Source organism: Aquarana catesbeiana, linkage group LG02, assembly GCF_042186555.1.
Source record: "Aquarana catesbeiana isolate 2022-GZ linkage group LG02, ASM4218655v1, whole genome shotgun sequence".
Lineage (NCBI taxonomy): Eukaryota > Metazoa > Chordata > Amphibia > Anura > Ranidae > Aquarana > Aquarana catesbeiana.
The window spans coordinates 775816376-775830429 of NC_133325.1; the positions used below are offsets into that span (position 1 = coordinate 775816376).

The 14054-nt window shown below is 50.4% G+C and overlaps 1 protein-coding gene across 5 annotated transcripts in view; it reads left to right on the forward strand.

Annotated features, from left to right (window-relative positions):
• The first annotated feature begins 235 nt into the window (after positions 1-235).
• ILDR2 (immunoglobulin like domain containing receptor 2) overlaps positions 236-14054 on the forward strand; it is a 446131-nt gene continuing 432312 nt past the window's right edge. For 2 of the 5 annotated variants that reach the window (XM_073617374.1, XM_073617378.1), the window contains exon 1: positions 236-407. In XM_073617374.1, the coding sequence (XP_073473475.1) occupies positions 359-407 (49 nt within the window). In that variant the 5' untranslated portion in view covers positions 236-358. The remainder of the gene's footprint in view (positions 408-14054) is intronic. The other 3 variants (XM_073617373.1, XM_073617376.1, XM_073617375.1) reach the window with 2 other exon arrangements.

Sequence of the window (14054 nt, forward strand, 5' to 3'; positions counted from 1 at the left end):
GGCATGCTCTGGTGGGTGTAGAGAAGCATCAGGTGTGCAGAGTTCCCATGCCCCCCTTTATCATATCACAGCCCCCCCCCCCCCCCCCCCCCAGCCCCCTTGTCTTGTCCCCGGTGCGGGCTCCGATCCCCCCAGAGCCACCTTGTGCCTATCTCCGGCCGTACCATGTGAGGAGGAGGGGGGGGAGCTCTTCCACCTGCTGTGCGGGAAGCCTCGTAGTAGGCGCTGATGGCGCGCCGCCCCCCCTCCGCAGTGGAAGATTCCAGTGTACGATCCTCATTCCTGTGTGATCCCCGCACATCGCGGAGAGGAGACCAGCCGGGCACACGGGGGCCGCTCTGGATGGGAGTCCTGGGACATGGCTGCTGTCACCGTACTGGGCTGCATGGCTCTGATCTGTACCGCAGGTAAGGGGGGGCTGCAACTTTATCTTCTGTACCCCTAAATGTGGTCACGGGAGGGGGGGGGAGGCAACCAGACAAAGAACTGGGTGCTAAATGTGGGCACAGGGGGTCTGTACCTGGCACTACCCTTTGTATGGGGAGCTGTGTGATCTGCATGGAGTCTGCATGTGATGTGGGCACAATGTACAGACTATATAGGAATTATATGGTGGGCATATTCCATATAGGATGGGTATGGTGGGCATATATGATGGGTATGGTGGGCATACTCCATATAGGATGGGTATGGTGGGCACGGTCCATATAGGATGGGTATGGTGGGCATATATGATGAGTATGATGGGCACAGTCTATATAGGATGGGTATGGTGGGCACAGTATAGTCACGTCTATATGGTATGAGCATGGCATAGCCCTGGTCTGGTGGTACTTGTGGGCACAGGATAGTCTATTCCTGGCACCTCTGCTGGCAGCATGCTATAGAAGGGGTGGCACAGTATATATGGGGAGACCTCTGTGTGATGTCTATAGTCTGCATATGATGGCACAATGTGATGTGTATATGTGGGCACAGACTATGATCCACAGAGGATGGGAATGGTGGGCATAATTTATAATCTGCATATATGTGATCAGTATAGATACACTGATGTATAATGATGAGCACAGGATATTCTCTATATGGTGTGAGCATGGTACAGCCCTGGTGTGGTGGTACCTGTGGGCACAGGATAGCCTGTGCCCAGCACCTTAGGTGGTGGCATGCTTCCTCTATAATGTATATAGAAGGGGTGGCACAGTGTATATATATATATATGGTGAGACCTCTGTGTGATATGGACTGTCTATAGTCTGCGTATGATGGCACAATGTGATGTATTTATGTGGGCAAAGATTATAATCCATAGAGAATGTGTATAGTGGGCATAATATATCATCTGCATAAATGTGATCAGTATAGAAACACTGTGATGTATAATGATGGGCACAGTATATTCTCCATATGGTGTGGGCATGGCATAGCCCTGGAATGGTGGCACCTGTGGGCACAGGATAGTCTGCACCCCGGCACCTCTGCTGGCAACAGGCTCTAGATTATATTGTCTTTATGGTGTGAGCATAGTGGTACCTGTGAGCACTGGATAGTCTGTGCCCAGGACCTTTGCTGGTGGCATGCTTTCTCTATAATGCCTATAGAAGGGGTGGCACTGTATATATGGGGATACCGCTGTGTGATGTCTATAGTCTGCATATAATGGCACAATGTGAAGTATCTATGTGGGAACAGACTATAATCCATAGGGGATGGGTATAGTGGGCATAATATATCATCTGCATATATGTGATCAGTATAGAAACACTGTGATGTATAGAGATGGGCACAGTATATACTCTTTATGGTGTGACGATGGTATAACCCTGGTATGGTGGTACCTGCGGGCACAGGATAGTCTGTGCCCAGAACCTTTGCTGGTGGCATGCTTCCTCTATAATGTCTATAGAAGGGGTGGCACAGTATATATAGTGAGACCAGGCTGACTTTCATTTTATGCACAGTGTGGGCACAATGTGATGTATAAATGTGGGCACAGAATATAATCTATAGAGGATGGGTATAGTGGACATAATATATAATCTGCATATAGATGTTCAATATAGTCTCACTATGATATATTGTGATGGGCACAGTATGATCTCTATATAGTGTGAGCATGGCATAGCCTTAGTATGGTGGTACCTTTGGGCACAGGATAGTCTGTACTCAGCACATCTGCTGGCAGCATGCTCTTTACTGTCTGTAGAGACCCTGCTGGTTATATGTGTGATTCTATATTCTGGGTATGATGCCATGATGTGGGTACAGACGATAGTCCATAGAGGATGAGTATAGTGGGCATAATATACAGTATAATCTACATGTACTGTATGTGATTAGTATAGACACACTGATGTATACTGATGGGCACAGTATATTCTTTATCTGGTGTGAGCATGGCATAGCTCTGGTATGGTGGTACCTGTGGGCACAAGATAGACTATTGCTGGCACCTCTGCTGGCAGCATGCTCTACATTGTCTATAGAATGAGTAGCTAGGTGCTCGGTATGTATGGCTGTCTGTGGCTGCTATATAATGTGAGCATGGCATAGCCCCGATGGTGGCACCGTGTGGGCACATGAAAGTCTATTCCTGGCACCTCTGCTGGCAGCATGCTCTACATTGCCTATAGAATGGGCAGCTGTGGGCTCAGTATATATGGCTGTCTGTGTAATAATATGTACTGCACATAGGCTGCTATATAGTGTGAGCATGGCATAGCTCTGATGTTGGTATCATGTGGGCACAGGATCGTCTATTCCTGGCACCTTTGCTGGCAGCATGCTCTATAGAATGAGTAGCTGTGTGCACTGAAAATATATGGGGAGAACCTGGGACATTGGCTGCATATGATGCACAGGGTTGGCACAATGTAATGTGTAAATATGGGCACAGTGTGCAGTCCATATAGGATGTGAATGGTGGGAATAGTATAGTCTGCATATATGTGTTCTTTATAGTCACATTCATATATAGCCACAGTACAGCCCCAATACAGCGGTACCCATGTGTACAGGAGAGGTTGAGCCGGGCACCTCAGCTGGAAACTGTTTCTCTGTGTCTATAGAATGGATAGCTGTGTGCACAGTATATATGGTAAGGACCTGTTGGCACAGCCCTTGTGTGATGTGCTCTGTGTATAGTCTGCATTAGATGCGTAGCATGGGAACAATGTGATGTATAACTGTGGGCACGTAGCATGTGTATATAGGGCATAGTATAGTCTGCATATGATGCACAGTGTGGGCACAATGTGATGTATAAGTGTGGGCACACTAAAATCTCTATATGGTGAGCATGACATAGTCTGGATGGTGGTACCTGTGGGCACAGTATAATGACAGGCACAGTATAATCTCTATATGGTGAGCATTGCATAGCCCGGATGGTGGTACCTGTGGGCACAGTATAATGACAGGCACAGTATAATCTCTATATGGTGAGCATTGCATAGCCCGGATGGTGGTACCTGTGGGCACAGTATAATGACAGGCACAGTATAATCTCTATATGGTGAGCATGGCATAGTCTGGATGGTGGTACCTGTGGGCACAGTATAATGACAGGCACAGTATAATCTCTATATGGTGAGCATGGCATAGTCCGGATGGTGGTACCTGTGGGCACAGTATAATGACAGGCACAGTATAGTCTCTATATGGTGAGCATGGCATAGCCCGGATGGTGGTACCTGTGGGCACAGTATAATGACAGGCACAGTATAATCAATATATGGTGAGCATGGCATAGCCCGGATGGTGGTACCTGTGGGCACAGTATAATGACAGGCACAGTATAATCTCTATATGGTGAGCATGGCATAGTCCGAATGGTGGTACCTGTGGGCACAGTATAATGACAGGCACAGTATAATCAATATATGGTGAGCATGGCATAGCCCGGATGGTGGTACCTGTGGGCACAGTATAATGACAGGCACAGTATAGTCTTTATATGGTGAGCATGGCATAGCCCAGATGGTGGTACCTGTAGGCACAGGATAATTTTGTATCTGGTATATCTGCTGCCAGCATGCTTCCTCTATAATGTCTACAGAATGAGTAGGTGTGGGCACAGTATATATGGGGAGACCCTCCTGGCCACTGTATGACGTGTACTGTCTATAGTCTGCATGTGAACCGCACAGGGTGGGCATGATGTGATATATAATATGGGCACAGTGTACAATTCATACAGGATGGGTATGGTGGGCATAGTATACTATAGTCTACATGTATGTGCTTAGTATAGTCCTACTAGGATGTATAGCAGCGGGTACAGTAGAGAGTACCTATATAGGGTAGCTGTTGGTACCTGTGGGCATAGTATAGACCCCATACAGTCAGTATGTGTAGGCTGCTGCCCATATCTTTATCTACCAGCCCAGGTGGTAGTAGAGTACACATACACATATACAGTCTTTAGGGCACGTTCACACCTTCCCGCATGCATTACGCTCCATATAACTCATGTGCGGTGTGTAGGAGCGGTGCGTTGTGTAGGAGCGGTACGGTGTGTTGTGTAGGAGCGGTGCGGTGCGTTGTGTAGGAGCGGTGCGTTGTGTAGGTGTGGTGCGTTGTGTAGGAGCGGTGCGTTGTGTAGGAGCGGTGCGTTGTGTAGGAGCGGTGCGGTGCGTTGTGTAGGAGCGGTGCGGTGCGTTGTGTAGGAGCGGTGCGTTGTATAGAAACGGTGCGGTGTGTAGGAGCGGTGCGGTGTGGTGTGTGGAAGCGGTGCGGTGCGTTGTGTAGGAGCGGTGCGGTGTGTAGGAGCGGTGTGGTGTGCAGGAGCGGTGCGTTGTGTAGGAGCGGTGCGTTGTGTAGGAGCTGTGCGGTGCGTTGTGTAGGAGCGGTGCGTTGTATAGAAACGGTGCGGTGTGTAGGAGCGGTGCGGTGTGTAGGAGCGGTGTGGTGTGTGGAAGCGGTGCGGTGCGTTGTGTAGGAGCGTTGCGGTGTGTAGGAGCGGTGCGGTGTGCAGGAGCGGTGCGTTGTGTAGGAGCGGTGTGTTGTGTAGGAGCGGTGCGGTGTGTAGGAGCGGTGTGGTGTGTAGGAGCGGTGCGTTGTGTAGGAGCGGTGCGGTGTGTAGGAACGGTGTGGTGTGTAGGAGCGGTGCGTTGTGTAGGAGCGGTGTGGTGTGTAGGAGCGGTGCGGTGTGTAGGAGCGGTGCGGTGTGTAGGAGCGGTGTGGTGTGTGGAAGCGGTGCGGTGCGTTGTGTAGGAGCGGTGCGGTGTGTAGGAGCGGTGTGGTGTGCAGGAGCGGTGCGTTGTGTAGGAGCGGTGCGTTGTGTAGGAGCGGTGCGGTGTGTAGGAGCGGTGTGGTGTGTAGGAGCGGTGCGTTGTGTAGGAGCGGTGCGGTGTGTAGGAACGGTGTGGTGTGTAGGAGCGGTGCGTTGTGTAGGAGCGGTGTGGTGTGTAGGAGCGGTGCGGTGCGTAGGAGCGGTGCGGTGCGTTCTTACAACACATCACACTGTTTACTTTTTCTTTAACTTTATTGAAGTGTCACAAAATGACGCTTCATTCAACTTGCTTCAGTGTGTTGACATCCATTGACGAGCGTTTTCCACGGCATAAAAATGCAGACAGACTGGCTGTATTTTACTCGCAGCCCACCTCAGTGCAGTATTGTGGTGTGATCCGGGTACGTGGCAAGCAGCGTTCTTTATCCTGTTGTGCATTATGCCGATTGGTACAATGCAGGCTTCAGGGTGTATACATAATATATACTATAGATAGGCCACACAGCACAGCACAATAACATGGTGATTGTTGTAGACTTATATAATACGTGGATTAGCTAAGCCATTGCCCATAGCAACCACTATCCATTTCCCATAGCAACTACAATCCCTTGCCCATAGCAAACACTATATATTACTCATAGCAACCACTATCTATAGCCCATAGCAACCACAATACCTTGCCCAGAGCAACCACTATCCATTGCCCATAGCAACCACAATACCACGCCCACAGCAACCACTATCCATTGCCCATAGCAACCACAATCATTGGTCCACGGGAACTAATATCTATTGCACAAAGCATCCACAATCCATTACTCACAGCAACCACAATCCTTTTCCCATAGCAATCACAATCTATTGCACACAACAATCACTATCTACTGCCCATAACAACCACAATCATTGGTCCACAGGAACTAATATCTATTGCCCACAGCAACCACAATCCTTTTCCAAAAGCAACCACAATCCCTTGCCCATAGCAACCACAATCAATTGCCCATAGCAACCACAATCTATTGCCCGCAGAAACCTCAATCCATTGCCCACAGCAATCGCTAGCCATTGCCCAGAGCAACCGTAGTCCATAGCAACCTAAATTCCATAGCTGTTTTTCTGCCTGTTGCTAAGGGAAACCAGCACATGCTTCCCCTATTCCTCAGAACGATATTCGGTAACCCACAGCAACCCGTCACAAGGCACGTCTTATCAATATAGATTAGTTATACAGCTGCGATTGCGTTCCATACGTGTTCTTTGCATTGTATTGATCAGTATGGGGAATCTCCCTGCCCCCGCTGTCTGGTGCTCTTAATGCAGTTTGTGGGTTTCAGATGAACCACAAGTCCCAGCAAAGAATGTTCAGCGTGAAGTTGGTGCCAATGTCAGACAATGTGAACTGCTGACAAACAAAAGAAGAAAACACATACACAAAATTCCCCCCCCCGGTGACGGTGCGTTCAGCGATGGTATTGATTTTGATGCGGATGTTGTGTGCGATGGGAATTCTGGGCGCGGAATTTATCATTTTAAAGTTTAGTGTAAATGTGTTGAATGTGAGCCCTGGAGGGACAGAATATCAATAGAGCGCCAGCCGTCACACTCCGAGACTGCGCCCCGCATTATCTTCTCTGTGAGAGGCAGATACCGACATTTATCATTCCATGAAGAGCTGCCGGCTCCATTCACACCGCACTGAACCGCTGGGAGGATTGTGAGACTGCAGGCTGGAGACTGGGGATCATCCAAGGGGAAAAAGAGGGGGGGGGGAAGAGGGGGGGGGGAGAAAGAGGGGGGAGGGAGAGAGAAGTGGGGGGGAGAGAAAGGGAGGAGGGGGAGAGAAAGGGAGGAGAGGGAGAGAAAGAGGGGGGAGGGAGAGAGAAGTAGGGGGGGAGAGAAAGGGAGGAGGGGGAGGGAAGAGGGGGGAGGGAGAGAGAAAGAGGAGGGAGAGAGAAAGAGAGGAGAGGGAGAGAGAAAGTGGGAGAAGAGAGAGAGACAGAGAGGGAGTAGAAGGAGAGAGATAGGGAAAAGGGGGGGATGAAAGAGGGGGGAAAGAGAAAGAGAGGGGGGGATGAAAGAGGGAGGAAAGAGAAAGAGAGGGGGGATAAGAAAGGAGGGGGGGGAAGAGGAGGGAGAGAGAGAGAAATAAAGAGAGGAGAGGGAGAGAAAAAGAGGAGGGGTATAGAGAAAGAAAGAGAGAGAGGAGAGAAAGGGGGGGGGGAAGGAGGGGGGAGAGAAAGAGGGGAGAGGGAGAGAGAAAGAGGAGGGAGAGAGAAAGAGGAGGGAGAGAGAAAGAGAGGAGAGGGAGAGAGAAAGAGAGGAGGGGGAGAAGAGAGAAAGGGGGAGAAGAGAGAGAGACAGAGAGGGAGTAGAGTGAGAGAGAGGGAAAGGGGGGGTGAAAGAGAGGGAGGATGAGAGAGAGGAGAGGGGGAAAGAGGAGGGAGAGAGAGAGAGAGAGAAAGAAAAAGAGGAGGGGGAGAGAAAAAGAGGAGGGGTAGAGAGAAAGAAAGAGAAAGAGAGAGGGGGGAGAGAGAGAAAGTGGGAAAATGGGGGGAGACTAACAGAGAGAGGGGAGAGAAGGGGGAGAAAGAGAGGGAGGAGAGGAAAAGATGAGAAAGAGAGGGGGGAGAGAGAGAAAGAGAGCGGGAGAGAGAGCAAGAAATGGGGGGGGGGGGGCGTAGAGAAAAAGAGGGAGAAAAAAAGTAGGGAAAGAGAGGGGGAGAGAAATAGACGGGGGACAGAAAAATAAAAATTTAAGGGGGGGGGGGGAGAGGGAGGAACTAGAAGGGGGAGAGAGTGAGGGAGGAGAGGGAGGGAAAAATAAAGGGAGAGAGAGAGAGAGAAAGAGGGAGAGGGAGAAAAAAAGTGGGAGAGAAAGAGAGAGAGAGAAATGGAGGGGGGTGGTAGAAAAAGAGAGGGAGGAAAAAGGAGGGGAGAGGGGGAGAGAAATAGATGGGCGACAGAAAAAAAAGAAAAATGGGGGGGGGGGGGGAGAGAGAGAGAGAGAGAGAGAGAGAGAGAGAGAGAGAGAGAGAAAGAGAGAGGGAGAGAATGGGGGGGGAGAGAGAGGGGTAGAGAATGGGAGTGTGAGAAAGAGGGGGAGAAAATGGGGGGGGGGGGGAGAGGGGGAGAGAGAAGGAGAGGGAGAAAAGAGAAGAAGGGGGAAGAAAGCGAGGGGGAAAAGGGGGAGATAAAGAGAAAGAGGGGAGAGAGATTAAGGGGGAGAGCATGAGAGAGGAAGAATGGGGGGGAGAGGGAGAGGGAGAGAGAAAGATAAAGTGGGGGGGTGATAGAGAGAGTGAGATAGAGATAATATATATAGACAGAAAGGGGGGATAGAGTGTTTGGGGGGGGGGGGGGAAGGGATCGGGTGGGAGGAGTTAAAGTAATAAAGTAAAGAGGAGAGAGAAAAGGGGGGGGGTGAGTAAGTGGGAAAGAAAGGAGAGGACAGAAAGAAAAAGGTATAGAGTGATGTCCAAACAGTAGAAGAGATAGATGATAGGAAGAGAAGACATGGAAGAACAAGGAGAGATTGGGAGGACTGGGATTCATTGTACTCTGATTGAACAGCAGAATGGGGACTGAGGGACCACAGAGGCAGAATTCAGGACTTTTCCCATCTCACTGTAACACAACCAGCTGTAAACAGGCCAGAGAGAGAACAATGGGCTTTGTCTTGTTCATGTCAATGGGCGCTAAAGAGAGATTAATCCTGACGGGGCAGCAATTAAGCCCAATTCTGGCCATGTAACACAAAAAACAAAACCCTCCCCCACCCCCTCCCTTAGTCCTGCTTACTCCCGGTAATGCATAGTGCTGGGTCAGCCTGTGTCTCAGATCCTCTGCTCTTCACAGGTGGAGTAAGGGGGAGAGGGGGAGAGAATGAGAGAGGGAGGGAGGGGAGAGAGTGAGAGAATGAGAGAGGGAGGGGGGGAGAGAATGAGAGAGGGAGGGGGGAGAGAGTGAGAGAATGAGAGAGGGAGGGGGGGAGAGAATAAGAGAGGGAGGGGGGAGAGAGTGAGAGAATGAGAGAGGGAGGGGGGAGAGAGTGAGAGAATGAGAGAGGGAGTGGGGGAGAGAATGAGAGGGGGAGGGGGGAGAGAGTGAGAGAATGAGAGAGGGAGGGGGGAGAGAATGAGAGAGGGAGGGGGGAGAGAATGAGAGAGGGAGGGGGGAGAGAGTGAGAGAATGAGAGAGGGAGGGGGAGAGAGTGAGAGAATGAGAGGGGGGGGAGAATGAGAGAGGGAGGGGGGAGAGAGTGAGAGAATGAGAGAGGGAGGGGGGAGAGAGAGGGGGGGAGAGAGTGAGAGAATGAGAGAGGGAGGGGGGAGAGAATGAGAGAGGGAGGGGGGAGAGAGTGAGAATGAGAGAGGGAGGGGGGAGAGAATGAGAGAGGGAGGGGGGAGAGAATGAGAGAGGGAGGGGGGAGAGAGTGAGAGAATGAGAGAGGGAGGGGGAGAGAGTGAGAGAATGAGAGGGGGGGGAGAATGAGAGAGGGAGGGGGGAGAGAGTGAGAGAATGAGAGAGGGAGGGGGGAGAGAGAGGGGGGGAGAGAGTGAGAGAATGAGAGAGGGAGGGGGGAGAGAATGAGAGAGGGAGGGGGGGAGGGGGTGAGAGCATGAGAGAGGGAGGGGGAGAGAATGAGAGAGGGAGGGGGGAGGGAGTGAGAGCATGAGAGAGGGAGGGGGGGAGAGAGAGGGGGGGGAGAGAGTGAGAGAATGAGAGAGGGAGGGGGGAGGGAGTGAGAGAATGAGAGAGGGAGGGGGGAGAGAATGAGAGAGGGGGGGGTGAGAGAATGAGAGAGAGAGGGGGGGGAGAGAATGAGAGAGGGAGGGAGGGGCAGAGAGTGAGAGAATGAGAGAGGGGGGGGAGTGAGAGAATGAGAGAGGGGGGGAGCGAGTGAGAGAATGAGAGAGGGGGGGAGAGAGTGAGAGAATGAGAGAGGGAGGGGGGAGAGAATGAGAGAGGGAGGGGGGAGGGAGTGAGAGCATGAGAGAGGGAGGGGGGGAGAGAGAGGGGGGGGAGAGAGTGAGAGAATGAGAGAGGGAGGGGGGAGGGAGTGAGAGAATGAGAGAGGGAGGGGGGAGAGAATGAGAGAGGGGGGGTGAGAGAATGAGAGAGGGAGGGAGGGGCAGAGAGTGAGAGAATGAGAGAGGGGGGGAGGGAGTGAGAGAATGAGAGAGGGAGGGGGGAGAGAGAGGGGGGGAGAGAGTGAGAGAATGAGAGAGGGAGGGGGGAGAGAATGAGAGAGGGAGGGGGGAGAGAGTGAGAATGAGAGAGGGAGGGGGGAGAGAATGAGAGAGGGAGGGGGGAGAGAATGAGAGAGGGAGGGGGGAGAGAGTGAGAGAATGAGAGAGGGAGGGGGAGAGAGTGAGAGAATGAGAGGGGGGGGGAGAATGAGAGAGGGAGGGGGGAGAGAGTGAGAGAATGAGAGAGGGAGGGGGGAGAGAGAGGGGGGGAGAGAGTGAGAGAATGAGAGAGGGAGGGGGGAGAGAATGAGAGAGGGAGGGGGGGAGGGGGTGAGAGCATGAGAGAGGGAGGGGGAGAGAATGAGAGAGGGAGGGGGGAGGGAGTGAGAGCATGAGAGAGGGAGGGGGGGAGAGAGAGGGGGGGGAGAGAGTGAGAGAATGAGAGAGGGAGGGGGGAGGGAGTGAGAGAATGAGAGAGGAAGGGGGGAGAGAATGAGAGAGGGGGGGGTGAGAGAATGAGAGAGAGAGGGGGGGGAGAGAATGAGAGAGGGAGGGAGGGGCAGAGAGTGAGAGAATGAGAGAGGGGGGGGGAGTGAGAGAATGAGAGAGGGGGGGAGCGAGTGAGAGAATGAGAGAGGGGGGGAGAGAGTGAGAGAATGAGAGAGGGAGGGGGGAGGGAGTGAGAGAATGAGAGAGGGAGGGGGGAGAGAATGAGAGAGGGGGGGTGAGAGAATGAGAGAGGGAGGGAGGGGCAGAGAGTGAGAGAATGAGAGAGGGGGGGAGGGAGTGAGAGAATGAGAGAGGGGGGGAGCGAGTGAGAGAATGAGAGAGGGGGGAGGGAGAGAATGAGAGAGGGAGGGAGGGAGTGAGAGAATGAGAGAGGGAGGGAGGGAGAGAGAGAAGAAGAGTTAGGAATTTAGAGGAAATCCCTTGGGCCCCCCCAGATCACCAGAACTAGTGTCCCCGTTGTATGATTTGCTCTTGTTTACTTTTCTGGGGACAACCCAACATTGGAATTTTCCTTCACTTTCATTGATAATGGTAAATAGGACAAATAGTTAGGGTGAATCCCCCTAACAGGGACACAGACAGCAATAAAGACCTAAACCTCTATCCAAACAAATTAAACAAAGTTCTGCCTGTAAAGTACTTTGATGGGGAGTTCCACCCATTTCTGTGTCTATTAAAAGTCAGCAGCTACAAAAAGTTAATAAACAGACACTGACCTGTCCCGCGGTCCAGTGATGCGACCGCCCGAAGCTTCGCTCCTCTCCCCCTGCTCTCCACGGTGCCGGCATTGCAAGTGTGGGCACCCGGCTGTGACAGCTTGTGGCTTCACAGCCGGGCGCACACTGCGCCTGCGCGAGTCGCGCTGCGTGTTCTGAATGGCCGGGCAATCTTCTGAGACCTGTGACATGTCCCAGAAGATTGCAGGGAAGGAGGGGGGAAAGGAGAACTTCCGCTAGGTGCCGCGGCGCCACGGGCGGAAGTGGGAGCTGGGTACTTGTCAAAACTAGGTACCCCCCCCCCCAAAAAAAAGTGACATGCCAGGGGGTCAGGAGTGCTTAAAGAGGAAGTTTTATTTTTTGTGTGGAATTCGCTTTAAGATAAATGTGAGCGTTCTATGACATCCCTGCCAGCTTTCTGACATGGGAAATAGGAAGGCAGGCAAGTGGATTTACACCCGCCGATTCATAGGAATGCACGGACCTTTCGATCAGGTCCGCCTTAAAAAACTGTGAAAGGACCCTTATACAGAAACAGCACAGGACACGTCTAGTTCACGGTTCATTCATACGTCCCCTCGCGCAGCAAAGAAAACGCATACGGAAGTCACGCCCGCATATGTAAACAGTGTTCAAATCACACATGTGAGGTATCGCCGCGATCGTCAGAGTGAGAGCAATAATTCTAGCACTAGATCTCCTCTGTAACTCTAACCTGGTAACCGTAAAAAAAAAAAAAATTTAAAGCGTCGCCTATGGAAATTCTTAGGTACCGTAGTTTGTCGCCATTCCACGAGTGCGTGCGATTATAAAGCGTGACATGTTTGGTATCTATTTACTCGGCGTAACATCATCTTTCACATTATACAAAAAAATTCATGAAAGTGTCCCTTTTCTCAAAAATTTGCGTTTAAAACATCGCTGCACAAATACCGTGTGATATAAAATATTGCAACAATCGCCATTTTATTCTCTAGATTCTCTGCTAAATATATATATATATATATATATATATATATATATATATATATATATATATATATATATATAATGTTTGGGGGTTCTAAGTAATTTTCTAGCAAAAAATACGGATTTTAGCTTGTAAACACCAAATTTCAAAAATAGGCTTAGTCATGAATGGGTTAAACTGTGTATCCATGTGGGAACTCTTTTTCGGTGAGTGTCAAATCTATTTTTAAAATGTTTCATTTAAATTCACTATTTTCTTTTATTCTTTGTTGCATCTCAGTGCTACTGATCTCCTGCAGCCGCTTCCTGCCTTTAGGCACTCCAGCAATGGTTGCATGGCATTTCTTAGGGCAGGGTCCCAGATGGTGACAACAGTCCATGCCTGCTGTAAAAAAGTATTTTCCCCCTTTCTGATTTTTTTTTTTTGTTGTTGCATATTTGTCACACTTAACCACTTCAGCCCCGGACCATTTGGCTGGCCAAAGACCAGAGCACTTTTTGCGATTCGGCACTGCGTCGCTTTAACTGACAATTGCGCGGTCGTGCGACGTGGCTCCCAAACAAAATTGACGTCCTTTTTTCCCTACAAATAGAGCTTTCTTTTGGTGGTATTTGATCACCTCTGTGGTTTTTATTTTTTCCGCTATAAACAAAGAAATAGCGTCCATTTTGAAAAAACGCATTATTTTTTTACTTTTTACTATAATAAATATCCCCAAAAAATGTATAAAAAACCTTTTTTTTTCCCTCAGTTTAGGCGATACGTATTCTTCTACATATTTTTGGTAAAAAAAAAATCGCAATAAGCGTTTATTGATTGGTTTGCGCAAAAGTTATAGCGTTTACAAAATAGGGGATAGTTTTATTAATAATTTTTTTTTACTACTAATGGTCAGCGATTTTTATGGTGACTGCGACATTATGGCGGACAGATCGGACACTTTTGCCGCTATTTTGGGACCATTCACATTTATACAGAGATCAGTGCGATTAAAAATGCATTGATTACTGTGTCAATGTGACTGTCAGTGAAGGGGTTAACACTAGATGGCGCTGTAGGGGTTAAGTGTGTCCTAGGGAGTGATTCTAACTGTGGGGGGGAGGGGCTATGTGTGACATGACACTGATCACCGCTCCCGATTACAGGGAGCAAAGATCAGTGTCCTGTCACTAGGCAGAACGGGGAGATGCTTGTTTACATCAGCATTTCCCTGTTCTTCCTCTCCGTGAGACGATCGCGGGTATGCCCACGGAACATCGAGTCCGCGGGACACGCGATCACACTCACGGAGCTCGCGGCGGGCGCACGCGCCACCGGCGGCGCACAGGCGATGGCACGGCGGCAAATTTAAAGGGACTTACCTGTACGCCCATTTGCCTGTCCGTGCCATTGTGTCGATGTATATCTACATGCAGTGGTCGGCAAGCGGT